The sequence below is a fragment of the Lactuca saligna genome, chromosome 3 (assembly GCF_052625555.1).
Source record: "Lactuca saligna cultivar CGN05327 chromosome 3, ASM5262555v1, whole genome shotgun sequence".
Classification (NCBI taxonomy): Eukaryota; Viridiplantae; Streptophyta; class Magnoliopsida; order Asterales; family Asteraceae; genus Lactuca; species Lactuca saligna.
Genome location: NC_136419.1, coordinates 99,325,307 through 99,342,886, shown reverse-complemented (window position 1 = coordinate 99,342,886; position 17,580 = coordinate 99,325,307). Strand labels below are relative to the sequence as shown.

The following is a 17,580-nucleotide window of genomic DNA, read 5'->3' as shown; positions in this document are numbered from 1 at the left end:
AAAAGTTGAGGCATGTGTTTAACATATTGTTCTTAAAACAAATTCGTCCACTATCGAGTGTTTGTTTCCCAAGATACAACAACTAGAAGTGGTTCTTCTAGACCACTCGAACTCTCATTAGGCCTGGATTTTTCCTTTAATTAAGCAAGAAAACTAAGAACATGTAATGGAGAAGAAGAGAGTTTTTGTATTCTTCTTCAGGTTCTCAAATGGTTGTATAGTAGTAGTATTTATACTACGCATTCTATAACCTCCCGTTTAAACACCTTTATTAATCACAAAATTAATGTGTGTTAATATGCAATTAAATTGTAATATTAATTACAGTTTCAGTTAAAAAGGAAAGAAATATTTGCAAGAAAGGTCTTTGAACTTTTCTTTTCTTTCTTCCAACCATTAAACTCTTTTATATACTTCTTCCAACACCCTTACTTTAAGGATTAATTTCTCATTCATATAAATCCATTTTGGACGTGTTAAAAAAATGGGAAAAAAACCCATTTTTATAAATTGGTTTACACCAATTTTCCAACAACCATAAAAGGACCTCAATGATCCATAAAGTAGCCAACCGTATGGAATCTATCCGTACAAAACACACTGAATCATAAAGAACATTATAAGCCTAAATCTAGACGAATAGCAATTAATTAAAGGTAGAAACTTAGGGACTTACAAAAGTTCAGAATGTGTGCAAGAAGGTAGTGTTGAGGTTTGCTTGTTGGATCTTTGCTCAAAGGGCACATTCTCCTTCTTCAAGTTGCAATCCAATAAAGGCTTAACATTTCAAGAGCACCACAACCACACCAAGAACATTCAAATAGGCCTAGGGTTTTTGAGATAAGAGGGTAAGGTTGAAGATAATGACCTAACCTTAAAAATAAGGTCCTTAAATATGGAGAAAGCCCTATAAATTGTAGGTTTAGGCTACATCAACTGCTACATCGTGACTGTAACAGCCCAAAAATACGAGCCAAAATTTTCATTTTTGAAAACATATACTTAGCAAAAGATTCGAAATAAAACGTTTACCGATCATAACATTTTATAAAGATATCGCATGTCTGGAAAAACATTTTCATAAAACATAATAATGTCAGAGTACAACTCCCCAGGAAGATCTCATGGTGCGGAATACGGAGCATGTGTGTGATGGGCCGCTACCGCGCCATCTCTTTCCCCTTCGAAGAAGAAGTACCTGAAACCAAAACTGAAAACTGTAAGCACGAAGCTTAGTGAGTTCCCCCAACATACCACATACCATACAATCACATAACATACATATATTGTCAGGCATATCTGGGTGCCCGACCTACCCCTTCGATCCTCTCGACCGGATACAGGCTAGTCTATCTGGGAGCTAGCCTCCCCTTCGGTCCTCTCAACCGGATACTGACTAGCATATCTGGGTGTTGGTCTCCCCTTTGGTCCTCTCGACCAGATACTGACTAGTATATCTAGGAGCTGGCCTCCCCTTCGATCCTCTCGACCGGATACTGGGGACTATTTCACCCCCTAATACTACCACATAACACATATATCACATAATCTATCTAGCATGGCTGGGCATGACCGCCCCTTCGGCCCTATCGACCGGTATTCTGGGGGACTATCTCCCCCTACTGTCACTAGCACATAGCATCATATCATACTCGCACAATAACATATCACAGGTAGTAGCAAACCTAGATGAATATCACAGACACAAACATCTATCATACAATTTCTACTGGTGGGCCGACATTGTGGCCGTAGACCCACCGCTACTGGAAGGTAACTCACCTCGTACCTGCTGATCTGTGTGGGAACGGTCTGTCTGCTACTGTTGCTCCGGAAATCCTCCGGGTGCAATTCCCACCAAACACTTAGTCAAATACTGCTAGTTAACCTCAGGGTAAACTGACCATTTACCCTTAACCAAATCATGAGTCAAAGTCAAAGTCAGCTTCCAGTTGACCCGACTCGCCGAGTTAGCTTGTCAACTCACCGAGTCCCTATCCCTTTGTCTAACCACTAACCCATCTCTACTCGTCGAGTTTGGCATTGACTCGACGAGTTTTCCTTCTAAGCTAAAGGCCAATAGTCCTTCATCCTACTCGCCGAGTTTTATGAACAACTCACCGAGTTCTTCTTCATCCGATGAACACTCTATGCGGAGACTCGCCGAGTTGTATGAACAACTCGCCGAGTCTATTCTTGAGGCAAGAAGATTGCCTTGAACTCGCCGAGTCATGGCATTGACTTGCCGAGTTACTACATGAGTGAGTCTGGCTTCCAACTCACTGAGTCACACCCTATGACTTACTACTCCAACCCACAAACACGAAAAGGGGGAAAACTCGGGGACTCGCTACTCGACTCGCTGAGTCGGCCACATGCAATTACTATACACTCGAATTTTCTTGAATCCAACTCATTCCATTCACAGATCTGGGTTTCTAGGGCCTGAATTACACGTAAAGTTTCCAACTTTAGGTGTAAATAATCACCAATGAAGGTTTTAGGGCTCAAAATGCACCAAAAGAGTAGATCTAGGGCTTTCATGTAATATGACTCCATAAAGGCAGTAGATCCAAGCTCCAGGGACTCAATCATGCCTAGATCTAGAGGCTAACAACTTATTACAACCCATAATGCACAAACAAGCTTGGGGAATGGCTCAAGAAGGACTTTCATGTAGCTAAAAGAGACCGCAAGCATGAAAACAGAGGGGAAACGAGTTATACCTCAAAGAAAACGCTGAGATGACACAAAGATGCCTGGCCTCCTTCTCCTCTTCTTGCTATACTCTTCTTTCCTCTCCAAATCTTTAAGAAAACACACCAAAATGCTTCAATCTCACAAGGAACAAGCTTAAACGAAGTATGAGGCTCTGGGGGGTGAAGGGGGTGAGCTTGGGGTGGATAAGAAGGCTTAAATAGGGTGCAAACCCTTGAAATTTAGGGTTTCATCAGACAGCGGGGACTCACCAAGTCCAGAATAGGGACTTGCCGAGTCGCCAACTTAAACGTGTTCCCGGACCCCGTCCCTACTCGGCGAGTCGGACCTACAACTCGCCGAGTCCAAGGCTAAAAATGACAAATACTTAGATAAATTTTACGTACCAGGAACCAGGTGCTACAATGACCTTCTTCTTGTACATTGTGGTGACAATCAAAACACGCGTTTCATGTAATTAGCATGCCACTTTGTGGTGTTCAGTTCATCACGTCGTGGCATAAACTAATCCAAACATTTTTTTTCTAAAACCTCTTTTTGACACCAGAACTAATAAACGCTTTTACAAATAAGCATAAATTGTTTTAAACAGGCAATCTCATACACCCCTAAAATAAAATGAGGGGTCGGAATGCTGGATATATATATATATATATATATATATATATATATATATATATATATATATATATATATGTGTGTGTATGTGTGTGTGTGTGTGTGGGGGGGGGGGGGGGGGGGTCACTTATTTCATGTAGATACAATGTTTAGATACAATGTTAAAGGCGAATTAGCAATGATCTTACATGTGTCTAAGTGGTGCCAGTATATATTTATATAATGTTAGTTTAGCAATGATCTTACATGTGTCTAAGTGGTGCCAGTATATACTTATATAACGTTAGTTTGACCATGGATATGACGAATAGTTACGGTTAACCTACAAAGCTCCTTGTGATGTTGCGAAAAAATTTGGACAAAAGATACAAGACCAGTTTTAAAAATTTCCATAACTCCAATTTTGTGCACATGATGGCAAAACTAGATTGTGCAAATGGTTCAAGGTAGATTGTGCCAAGGCAGATTGTGCAAATGAGATTGTGGGAATACTTGTTTAAAAATGAATTATAAGTGATCAATGCAACTTTATTTCGTTTCATGACTTATTATCTATAGTTATATCCACAATTAAGCAAGGTATTTGTATATGATTATTTTGATATCACCACTGTCACAAATGTCGACCAAAAATATGCATGAAACATAAAATAAGTTATTGTTTATTTTAGTTAGATTTTCTTAACAATAAAGCAAAACTACTATATCATTTCTTAAAGAAGAAAGTCGGCGAATATAATACAAATACAAATCCAAATAAAGATCTTGTCTTGCAATCTGCACACTCATATCAGACCTATAAATACTTCCACCTCTCAAACTCCCCATTGTTCGATACGCCATGGAGTGGGTAAGAGGCAAGACGATCGGCCATGGAAGCTTTGCTACGATAAGTCTAGCACAACCCACAACCCACAACTCAAGTCTTCCGCCATTAATGGCGATCAAATCATGTGGCGTGTCTCACTCTGCTTCATTGATATACGAAAAACATATCTTAACTGAACTTACCAATTGCCCGGAGATCATTCATTGCTTCGGCGACTGTTTCACCGTCGAGAATGGCATCAAGATTTACAATATTGCATTGGAGTACGCTTCCGGTGGCGATTTATTCTACAATTTGAAGAATTTCGGAAACTTCCTGTTGTCGGAAGTCCGGCGATATACAAATTCGATCTTGAAAGGACTTCAGTTTATTCACCGGAATGGGTTTGTTCATTGCGACATCAAGCTCCAAAACATTCTGTTACTCTCCGAAGGTGATAACGCCGACGTAAAGATCGCTGATTTTGGGTTAGCGAAGAAGGTCGCCGGAGAGTCAAAGTCAAAATACGAAATTAGAGGCACGCCGATGTACATGGCGCCGGAGACGGTTGTTAGTGGTGAGCAGGAGCCGCCGTCGGATATATGGGCACTTGGTTGTTTGGTGGCGGAGATGATCACCGGAAATCCGGCGTGGTTTTGCTCTGACATTGGCGCCCTTTTGTTTAAAATCGGCGTTGGCACAGAAATCCCGGAGATTCCTGGGGATTTATCATCTGCAGGAAAAGATTTTCTTGGGAAGTGTTTCTTGAAAGACCCGAGGGAAAGATGGACGGCTGAGATGCTTCTGAATCATCCTTTTGTATCGAAGGAAGAAGCAGAAGATTGTATTTTTAGCCGTTCAATCTCCCCAAGAGACCCTTTTGACTTTACAGTTTGGGAATCAGCGGAATTGTTGGAAATGGCGCAATTACCCTTACCGGAACTCTCAAATTTGTCGCCGGTGATTTTGCCTGCGGCCAGATTACGGCGGCTGGCGGTGGATGATGCCGATGGGCCCAATTGGAGTGATTCAAGCAGGTGGGTGAGAGTAAGATGATGCCAGATATTTCGATGAGGCAGATTCGAAGGATTAAAAGTTTTGACACCTAAGTTTTTGTTAATTAAATATTGGGCACAAGTTGTATATATATAGCTTTTTGTTAGGGATGACTTCATTGAAAGGTTTGTTCTTTTTTTTTTTTTTTTTTTTTAGAAAATCGAGTTTTTAGTAGCAGTGTATTCTTTTCTGTAAATAGAAAAACAGTTTGTACTCTGAAAGTAGGAAATGTGATATTGAATAATCGAAGATAGAGTATCCATAATAGCAATAAAAATAAATGCGAAATTGAGTAATCTATCCAATTTTTTGTAGCTAGGTTTTAAAAAAATAACCGTAAACAAATAAATAAATAAATTGAAAATTATCACTTGGTCCGGATTTATTTATTTCGGACCTGTATTTTGAAATAGATAAATGGGTATAGTGATCCGATTGGGTAATGTGGTCCCCCTATGAATAACATCTCGAACACATTTCAGATTTTATTTCAAACTCTCCTACACAGCATTTCGGACACTAAACCAAATCAAACAATGTCTCTTCATGCAATGAGGAGATTATTTTTTTGGGTATGTTTCCATTATTTTTATAATTATATGTTAAAAAGTAGATATTTTGTGTGAATTGATGTGATTACATATATATTATTCGGTTTCCTTTGACTTTTAGTAGTTTTGGGCTATTGTAAGATTATATATGAGTATATGTGTGCACTAGAACAACAAATCGTTAAAAAAAATATAATTCTGTAATGTCCGGAATACGAAGATCGTGTCCGGAATATGTAGAACACATCCAAGATCCATAGAACTTTTCCGATATGTTGATCCGAAATGGTATTCCGGAATGCTGATTTAGATTGGTATTCCAGAATGTTTGGTTGATCCAAAATAGTATGCCAGAATGTTCTCGGGAGCATCAATGTAAGTCTGGAACATGTAGTAAATGCTTAATTATATTTTTTTTTATTGTAGGATGAGAGGACATACGAATTGGTTGTGACTACAACCTGCAGGCCTGAACTCGGTCGGAAAATCATGGCCTATTTGCAAAACACACCATAACGTGCAACCATGTTCAGGGCATCCTGTTTTGGTACTTATGTTAACATGTCAATGGATGTTGAATGCCATCCATTACCATGTCATTATCTTATGTGCAAGGAAAAAAGCACTTATCATTAGGTTGACCTGGAGTAGCTTCTCTTTTCGGTACACGACTATCGAGTTTTCTTTGACAGGAAAAATTTCTGCCTTATTACTAGCTTGCGATTCAAGGACTATTTCCACCCTATATCATCTCTGATGCAGTCCAGAGAACGTGTATTTCCATTTTGTGTTTCCTTCATGTTCTGTGAAAGTTGTTGACGGTATACATGTGTTCAATAACTTACTTCATAAATTAGGAGATGCAGACGTTGTGCAAGTCTCCGTGTTGTATATGCTTGAGCAAGGATTTTGTGGGAAATACCCTTGACAACAAGTTATTGAGGAAATTCTTGCTCTCAACTCTAATTTAGACGAGTTTAACATATATACATGTTGTTGATTGTGAACATATTCTTGATGTTAGAAATATTTGTATCTTAGTTTACCTTATAATCTAGAATTTTATATGAGAAAATAATATAACATTAACCTTCATATATATATATATATATATATATATATATATATATATATATATATATATATATATATATATATATATATATATATATATATATATATAGTTTTATGCAACATCTCCCCCCCCCCCCCCACCCCAAGTGGTTGTATCCTACTTCGCATGAGCATGCTGCTTTGTTGTGGGTTGAGAGTTCGTCATGGATAGATAATGTAGATTACCCTGAAATTTGACTTATGGTGTTTTTTTGTGTATGTTTTAAACAATTTCTTTATCACGATGTAGCAAAAACAAGTTTATGTGGCCAAAGAAGAATTTCTAGAATAATATAATTTGGTGCAAACATGACTATGTGTAACCTAGATAAACAATATCATACTCTTTATTAGTTTTGACATTCTACTCATCAACTTACCCTTACTTTTGACACTTGACTTAGTCCTACCTAAATATTCAGTTTTTGTTGAATCTACGGGGAACTAAATGTCACGATTTATGCTTGTGTGACCGATCCTTAAGTAACGATTTCATTTTTTCTAAACCAGACACTCACCTTGGGGTGGGATACGGTTATGGTTTCGTGATCGTCCATCTTGTTGTTTATCCATAAATAGTGGTTATACAACCATGATTTCATTTGATTGTTTGTATTCAACTGGAACTAGCACATGAAACATAACCTCTATATATGTTGATCAATATGTTTCCCATATGAAGTACGGTGACACCCATTGACTGTAGTGTTGATATCTCAATTCCTTGAATATCGTCATAGCATAAGCATAAGGTATACTAGATAATTGTCATTTTCCACATGTGCAGCAAGGATATTCCAAGTTGACCATACCATTTTTCATTTGGTTATTCACTTCATATCTGCTTTGATCAATCCGGTATACCCAAAAACCGGAGGAATTGTTGATCCTCCTTTTGATAACCTTCTCAACATACTCAGTAATATATTTTTTTCTTTGAGCTAAAAAACCTATATATTGTCATGCAAAATAAATTATACTAGAATTACCATGGAAGTACTCTAATTTAGATAATTATCTGCAACATTACGTCGTCGACACCGTCATTGTTGCATTGTTTCTCAAAAGAAATCAATCAACATTGTTATTGGTAGTTTCCATACATCTTTTTTTAATACATTGATGGAATTTGCAATGTTTTTCATTATATTATACCAAACCACAGCGAAACATGAGCTTTCATGTTTGTGGTAACTGATTATGTCTATCCCTGTATGACAATCTTCGAATAAGGCATAACGTACCCTAGCCAAACTTTTTTTGAAATCAAACTCTCAATAAGCTTTTGCAGCCTCCCATAACAAAATTTAAATTGTCTCTTGTTTTCCAATCTTTGTTCTCATATTCATCAACAAATTATGACAATAGAGTTCGTGATATACCTTCGGAAACACAGCTTGAATGACCATTTCAATTGAATTGGCTCTATCGGATATGATACCCAAAGAGTCCATGTCCCCAATACATTCTTTGAGTCTTAATAAAAACCATATCTATGAATCCCCACTTTCTTTCTGTCCAACACTAAATGCAACCGGGAGGATTTAGTTATTACTATCCATGCCTACTGCTAGGAATATCATGCCTAGGTATTTCCTTTGAAGATATGCTCTATCAATGATAATAATAAGATGCAATTGTGACATCCCCATTTTTACGGCCAGAAAAGACCGATTTTGTTTATGCTTTATAAAAATCAGAGTACTTATTTTAATAAAAATGTTGCGGAATTTGTTCCCAGAAATACATGATAAATACGTTATTAAAACATTTTCGAAGAAACGTATTTTATTCATTTCAAAATGTTTGGGATGTCATCGTTAATACAGAAACATAAGCATAAACAGAACTTACATTTATTTACACTAGTGATCTACATCTCTTTAAATCTCTCAGTGTAAAGTGACTTCGTATCAACACCTGTGATATAAATGAACTGAGTGGGTCAGGTTGGGAAACCTGGTGAGTACATAGGGTTTTCAACCCACAATAATATAATTATTATGTTTAATCAATCAAGAAATTAAACCCACTTACCCATCCCCATTATCTTCTTTACTCTTAAGGATCTACCCTAAGAATCAGCTATTTCTCGTTCATTCATTCCTAAGGATTATCCTAAGGAATCGGCACAAAGTACATCATAGCCACGGTTTACACAACGGGCACTAAGTCTGCATAGTCGCCAGGGTTTAGGCATCAAGTCTGCATGATCACCAAGGTGTAGGCATCAAGTCTGCATGATCACCAGGGTTTAGGCATCAAGTCTGCATGATCACCAGGGTTTAGGCATCAAGTCTGCATGATCACCAAAGTTTAGAGTACACCGAGTGAACACATCGTTCACAACACCTACAGGTTGCGAGCCTGCTAGTGTTCCACTGACTGTCTAGAATAGTATGTGATTGCCATCCATACTCTGCTGAATGATGGGGCCATCATTTGGGAAAAAGGCTTCTCACATTATCCACCTCTCACCCTCACCTCGTGGTCTATAACACCTCTCAACTCATCATTCAACTCATATTCCATCTATTATATCTACCCATGTTTACCCCAACATTATCGTAGATATAAAATACATATACAATTTAAATCATTTAAAACATGTATAAAATCGTTCATTTAGCATAGACAACAAGTACTCAGATAATATGCACACATAGCACGTAATTTATATAAAATACTTCGTATTTATGTGTAAGATGAAAGGGAACTATGCACTCACCTGAAAGGTGATGACTTAGCACTCGGACAGCGCTTCGATACTCTCAAAACAATTTCCTTCGATAAAACCTAGTACCAATACCACTTGGGTTTAGTCTAACGATAACCTCGACTAATTAATAGTCTAGCTATTATTATTATTATTATTATTATTTAAGCGTTAAATAACACTCAATATAACTCATAATAATAGCCCAAACAATTATTTTAAGGTCCTAATAATGTTACTATAATTAATTAGAAGCTATATTAAAACTAGTGTAGGCGTAGCTCACTTACAAGCCGAAAGGCTCTTTTCTCAGAGCCTTCAGGCACTCCGGGGCTTCCGCCTCGTGCTAGGGAGTTAACCTAGGCTTTGGGGGGGGGGGGGGGGGGGGGAGGTTAGGGAGGCTTAGAGAGAGAGTTTAGAGAGAGAAAGGAGAGGGTTGAGGGGTGAGGAAATGAGGAAACCCGGCATACGAGCACCGTATTCGACGTTCTTTATATCCACGCGTAGGTAAAATCAAGATCTACAACTTTTGTTTAGACTCCGTCGGCTAATTCTCGACCGATCTCAAATTTAACAGTAGGAGGCGTTTAGACTGTTAAATGACCGCGAAGAATTCATAACTCCTTCATACGGACTCCGTTTTCGTCTGTCTTTTTACCGTTGAGTTCCTATTAATGAGATCTTCAACTCTCATTTAGGTCGCGTAAGCCAAAAACCGCTCGAACTAAAATTCGAGTTTCGGGTTGTACACTGCTAAGCAGAATCTTAGAAAAATCATAACTTCTTCATACGAAGTCAGATTTGGGCGTTCTTTTTATGGATTTTCTCGATTTAACATATTCTATGACTTTCGTTTATATCACTAAGGCTAAAAAGTCATCCATCATAAATTCACTATTTACGCTTCCCGGTGTCGTGCCGGTTCCGTCGCGAAACTTCGACGGGCCATAACTTCTTCTTATAACTCGGATTTCGGTGTTCTTTATATGTATGGAAACCTTGTGACATATTCTACAGGTTGGTTAACACTATTTATTCTAAATAATCTTTTGTCGAAAAGTCGTTTTCGATACTCATTGCCTTAAAATTGACTAGCCCGGATCTACGGGCGTTACAACAATCATGTGTTAAATGCTCAAACCTACACAATAATTATTAATAGATTAGTCATTAAATCGAACGCACACGTAACAAAAATTAAAATAACTTAATATATAATAAATATTATTGCGTAACCGATAGCCATGAAAAAGTATTCACATTTGTTGTAATAACTTGTCTTTATATGTGTAAGGTTCCTTTGATTCTTCTTCTCTAAATTGTAATAATATAAAGGAAGTCTTGCAAATCTTTCTTCAGGGATCCCTCTAAACAGATTTAGAGCATATATTTTAGCCTTCCATGTTTTCCAGTATGAAATATATACACTAAGACGGTCATTAAAAGTTTGTTGTATACGTTTCCCTCGAAACATATTACCTATATTATTAGCTAATATGCTCTTCAAGAAGTGACCCCATACCTTTTTGCTGGCTAGTTGATGATAAGGAAGGAGCTGTGTGTTTGAGCAAGTGTGGTTATCCGATAGTTTAACCACTTGAATATATCCATGTCTTTACCCTTTTTAGCTCGTAACCACCATTTACAATTTTCCACAAAGCAAACAGCTTCAAACCTGTATTTTGTAGATTTCCTTACTCTCATTTGGAAGCCCTCACTAAGACATTTGAATCCTAAATTAACCTTAAGTTCATATTTGCTTTTGAAGAGTTGATACTTCTTGACATAAGAAGTATAATTGTGGGGTGTGGCACCCTTATGTTTTTGTTGAGCTAATTCGGGAAATGGTAAAAGTTTAGCCATCCCCAATTAATGGTTTGTGTTTCTTCAGAATTAGAAAAATAGTAAGGAAACTTTTCCTTGTAACATCCTAAAAATCACAATAAAATTTTCATTTTTCAATTAAAGTAAGATTATTAATTCTATCAAAATCCAAGTCATAAAACGAAGTATCAGATGAAATTATCCCAAAAATCACAGTATAATAAATCTCCAAAACATATAATGAAGGACGTGTACGATCACGCCTTCGCTTTGCCCGTATCCTTTGAAGTACCTGAAACCATAAAATCAACTTATAAGCCAAAGCTTAGTAAGTTCTCCCAAAGTACCATACACAACCAAACAGTGACAACATGCATATATGAGCCTTCAACATGATTGTACCACCTCACATAGCCTATAGCCTATCTGCACCGCTCTCCGAGCCTTCAGCCAAACTAGACCGCCTCACTAAGCCTATAGTCTATATGGACTGCTCTTCAGGCCTTCAGCATAACTGAACCGCCTCGCAGGGCGTACAACCTATCCGGACCCCCTGGGTATCTTGGCCTTCAACACAGAGTATGACCACCTTAACCCAACAATAACAATAAAATGTCGACATATACAGTAACATTCAATAACCAACAAATACAAGTAATCATACAATTCTACCAGTCTATCACATACCCAGTAAAACATGGAAGGCTAAAATATATTTTTGTAATATATTAGTTTTCATCAAATACACCTTTTGTAAAGGGAATCATTGGATTTTCTAGGCTACCGAAATTCAGATTTTTCGACAACAACTTTGTCAAAAATCATATTTTTTGTAATATATTAGGTACATTCTTTCCTAGCTATAAACTTTTATCTGATTTATTGAGTTGTGCATTCCTCTATGAGCATTATAACAATGCTTCATTTTAAGCTTGGGGAGGGAGTTAAGCCAAAATTTTGCATTTTTTAAAAAAATTTAAAAATTTTCAGTTTTTTAGTAGAGTTTTCATTTTTCTTTCTGTTATGCATTACATTTTGGAAAATATCTAAGAAAAGTCCAAAAACATTTTTATTTTATTTTTTATTTTTCTGCATTATATAAAAAAAATCAAAAAGATTTTATTTATTGTTTATTTTCTACATAAAAAAAATGAGAATCAAATATAGAAAAAATCACTTGATATTATGACATTTTTTGCATTCAATAGCTCTGCAAAGATGGAAAATGAAAGTTTGAAATCGAAAAGAGTAACAGTGGTAAGTGTAGTAGCAGTTTCCATAACTAGGAGTTTGCAAGACACCGTAAGCTATGAGGTTAATTGTAAAAATAAAAAGAATACTATATCGAAACACTATGTAAGCAAAAATAAAAAAAGATTTTGAACAAACTCTAGAAACTTCTAAGTAAGCACCTAGCTCGATAAGTTTTGACCCCACAGAACACAAACCTATTTGTTGATACACGTTACCCATCGTTATATCAGAGAACTCTATATTGTATCTATACAACCAAAAAAATTAAAGAATGATCAAAACTGTCATATCCAAGCTTATTGCAGGTGTAAAAAGTCAAATCTGGTACCCACGAAAATTTCAAGCACTTCATCGAAAAAATTTCAAGAAATACATAAATATGATTGAAGAACTCAAAGCCGAAGGCAAAAGATACAAAATTCAAGTTTCAATCAAGCCAATCGCCACCTCAAAGTAAAATATAGCGCATGAGAGGAATTGTGTGATATGATATATGATGCTCTTGAAAAAGTGAAAGCATGTAAGCTCGAACCCCTACGGGTGGGCTGACTGCTTCGACGAAATTTGATTTGACGTGACAAAGTCTCTAAGGATGGGTTAAGCTTGTTTTTTTATGAATGAGTTGAAAGGACGTGAAATTCTTAAATATGTTATTTTGTGAGCAAGGTAAATTAAGGTGTAAAATTTAAATAAAATTTATGGTTGGTTTATCAGTTTACACCGTTGAGTACCTTTCTGACCTTGGAAACCTGGGATACACGAAATGTATTTAAATTTCTGTCAAGGTAGTGATTTCATTGGAGCTTCATCGGTGTGTAGCCTGATCATGTTAAAAAAAGTGAAGTATTTTTAGTATTTAGTTTTTATTCTAAGTTCCTTTTTACGTTATCTACACCTTTCCATTATGTTTATACTGGTTAATCATTTTATTACTTGAGGGCAAGTAAAGTTTAAGCTTCGAGAAATTTGTTAGATGCCATTTTATGCATCTTTTTATATTTGTTTTTATTAGTGTTTTGTATTACATTTTATGCATTTTCATATGCATTAGTTTAAATAATGTTCAACTCATGATCATCGCTATAATTCTCGCACATCTCATATTTTCGTATCATTTTCACATATTTTGAGTGGAACAATAATTTGGAAGCAGCTTAGATACATATATGGAGCTTAATGGAGCTAAAACACGTAAGGAAGCTAGAACCTGAGTTAGATTTGCTGAAACTAAAGAATTCGAGTCCAAAACATGCATTTTTTAGTTTACACGATCGTGTTTTTGAACATGTTATCGTGCTTCACCTTCACAAAATTTCCAAGACAAAAATCGACTTTCAGAACTTCGAAGACTTTACACGGTCTTGTTTCTTCATAAAGCAAAATAATGTTTTTGAGTTTTATGTTCAAAATAACAACGTACTTCATCAAACGCAAAAAAGGACTTTGAAGCATAAACATGATCATGTTTCTTTAGAATACATGATCGTGTTTTCTAAAAAATTTCGTCTAATGTTGTTGGCTTGCATATAAATACTGCCTATCTCATCAGTTAAAACCCTAGATGTTCCCAAACGACTTTTGGAGGTGATTTCTACACTTTTTCATCAATTCCTAAAGATCTAAAGGTTGTAGATCATCTCATTGAATTAGTTTAGTAATATTAGTCGTTTAATTTCTCTTTTCATTGTTCTAGATCAGAATTTAGCCATGTTCGGATAAACCCTAGATTTCAGTCTTGCAAGATTAGTACTTTTTATGTAGTTAATCATTAGAATTGGTTTTTATTGTGTGATTCTATCTAGTTATCTCATTTTTGTGCTTAATGAATGTTTTATTTTAGTTCTTTTTAAACTAATCACCTAATTTAGGATGAAACAATCTAGTTAATCAGTTACTGGAATCCGTAATTGTTTTAATCAACTAGTAATAAGTAACAAGTAACAAGTAACAAGTAACAGATTGGTTCAATGTTGGGATTTGAGTATGTTATAAACTGAAATTTCATATCTTTATGCTATCGGGCTTGTGAGAAGTATTGAATATTGTTGGGAATTTTATACAGATCATAATGCTGCTTTTATGATTTGATTAAGAGCTTGTTTAATTAGGTTAGTAAAAAGTTAAGATTAATTGAAGAGCTTTTTTTGGTTAATTAACTAGGTAAAATAGAACTTACTTGAGCTTGTTAGTAGTTTTTTGTACTAGCTTAGATAGAACGCATCTTAAATAACCATGTTTGTGTTGATTGCATAATTATGATAGACGCAACATAACTTAATTCGCTTTTTATTATTGAATTTTTTAAAGTTTATTTCAGTTCTATTTTAGTTTTAAATTTAAACAAAACTCCTATTTTTATTATTTTCTGCATTCGACTAGTATGTGTCTTGCGCAAAGAGACATTGATTTTTAGGCCGTGTCGCTGTGGATTCGACCCTACTTTTCTATGCAATTCTTTTAGTGCAACCAAGTAGCGTTATTTTATTTTTTTAAGATGTCTGCGACAACTTTTTAACATACACTAGCTGATATGTATTTTATTTAATTAATTTACAAAATAAATATTGCAATCAATTATTTTTTAAAGACTTAGATTCCATTAAAAAACATAGAAATTAAAAAAAAACGTCACTAGAAATTAAAAAAAAAACATAGAAATTAAAATATCTCAATGACACTAGAAATTCAGAAACATCACACTAGAAATTCAAACACACAATCAACTAAAAATTAGAAGACAAAGACTTCAAATTTGATACCATTTGAGGCTCTGCCTTACAATTTGCGAAAATTCAACAAGCTTGAAATATTTGTCAGATTCAATATGGTAAGCCTCAAGAGCATTCTCTAGTAAGTATTTCCGTTTTCATCATTTCCGACATCATGCAACACCCTACGAAACACAATGCTAATCGTGTTGCGAGTGCATGTGTGTTTCTCCATTTGGTGTAAAATAGATATTTTCTTCGAGGTTGAAGGGTTTGACAGTTGTGTATGCCGGCGACTCTACTCCAAAAAGTAGTCGAAGGGTAGTCGTTGTAGTGTGGATCTTTTGCTACATCAATCCATGAACGAGTGAGTAAGATCTATTCTTCAGTCGACCAAACAATAGTCATTTTTTGTGATGAGATGTAGAAAATGATGGAAAAATAAGAAATTTAAGAGAATGGAATTATGGAGATTTGAATAACGTGAATAATGAATTAGGATTGGAACATTTATAGTTGAAGATTGATGGTTTAAAATTTGAAATTTTGAAAAAAAAAAAACGGTTATAGTTTTGAAATTGGGTATTTTTTGGAAATAAGGTAATTTTTGAAAAAAAAAATTAAAAAAGGTTTAAGTATTAAATGGGTTAAAAGAAAAAAAAAATATATATATATATATATATATATATATATATATATATATATATATATATATATATATATATATATATATCATCGGTTAACCCTCGCTGAGTTGCTGTCGGAATACCTCGGTTGCTGAACCGGTAGCCGAGTCCACACCTACTGGCCTAAGGCTTCAAAAGTGAAGCTCGGCAAACATGATGTGGCTTCTATTTGACGTGTCAAAGACCGCCTCTCATCCTCATGTTTGACATGGAGCTCGGCAAATATAAAACATCTCGATGGCTAAATGTGACAAAACTTATGTGTAACTAAACACTTTTTACCACCACTTCCACCAGCCTTCAACCTCAAAAATTGACACATTATATGACAATAAACTTGTCGTTGTCATCAAATATAATGAAAAAAAAGTTAAAATAAGTCGGCAACACGAGATTCTGATAGCTATCTTGCATATACGAACTTTGTGTAGCTGTCTTCCACAGCTTTGCAATATATATATATATATATATATATATATATATATATATATATATATATATATATATATATATATATATATATATATATATATATATATATATATATATATCAAGGACGGACGCAGGAATTGATGGCAAATGTTGCCGAATTTTTTTTTTCGGACGAAACATAATATAAAACCAAAAATTAATTCATTACATCTACTAAAAAAACCATCAATTACATAAAAAGTTAAAAACATAACAACTATCTATTACAATTTAAATTTGTCCTCTTCGTATCGACATCTTTTGGAATCGTTCCATTACTTTTTCATTCTCAACTTTCACAAATGTTTCGGTCTCAACATAGCAAAGCAACGCGTCGTTCAAAAAGTCATCGCCAATTTTGTTGCGCAAGTCGGTCTTCAAGAGTTTCATCTTCAAAAAAACATATTTCTACACTTGCGGTTGCTACGGGTAATATCAAAGTCAACTTTAAAAGCTTATAAACCAAAGGATAAGACCGGTGTTTCCCCGTATTAACCATCAAACGAGAAAGTTCGAAAATTCCTTTCAAACTAGTGAAACGCTCATCTTTGATGCAAGAGTGATAAAATATGTCAAGTTGTCCTTCAAGGTCTATCATATCTGAATCATCAAAGTCATACTTGTACAACTCACCCAACTTCAACAACTTTGATTTGTCAAATTGTGCAAATGAATCACAAGGGCTCAAAGCACCCATGTATTCTAGTAGTTGGGTGGTTGTTTCACTAAATCAATCCTGATATTCTATAAGTTGCATATCTACCACCGTGTTGAAGATTTCAACCTCAAAATGAAATCTATTAGTCTTTGTGGTCTTACGGTTTCTCGCACCAACATACAAATCTTCAATATCCAAAATATCAATATTGTGTGTTAGACAAAAAGATGATACCTTTGGCAAAATGCTAGCAAACCCTGTGTTTCTTAAAGCTTTCAATGCTTCCGTTGTCCATCTAACCATCGAAACTGCTTCTAAAATGTCTAGATCTTTTCTTTGTAGTTGCTTTGACAATGTACCCGTGAGGCGTAAAATCTCATACATCATATATAAGTAAAA

At 35.4% G+C, this 17,580-nt stretch overlaps 1 protein-coding gene and 1 pseudogene across 1 annotated transcript; one reads left to right on the top strand and one right to left on the bottom strand.

Annotated features, from left to right (window-relative positions):
• The first annotated feature begins 4,097 nt into the window (after window positions 1-4,097).
• LOC145033862 (mitogen-activated protein kinase kinase kinase 20 pseudogene) lies at window positions 4,098-5,449 on the top strand (annotated as a pseudogene).
• An 11,305-nt stretch (window positions 5,450-16,754) lies between these two features.
• LOC145035815 (uncharacterized) lies at window positions 16,755-17,220 on the bottom strand. Its single transcript, XM_078984326.1, has 2 exons — window positions 16,987-17,220; window positions 16,755-16,898 (listed from the first exon to the last, which is right to left on the bottom strand). The coding sequence occupies exons 1-2, from the start codon at window positions 17,218-17,220 to the stop codon at window positions 16,755-16,757; spliced, it is 378 nt and encodes a 125-aa protein (XP_078840452.1).
• Between the last annotated feature and the right edge of the window lie 360 nt (window positions 17,221-17,580).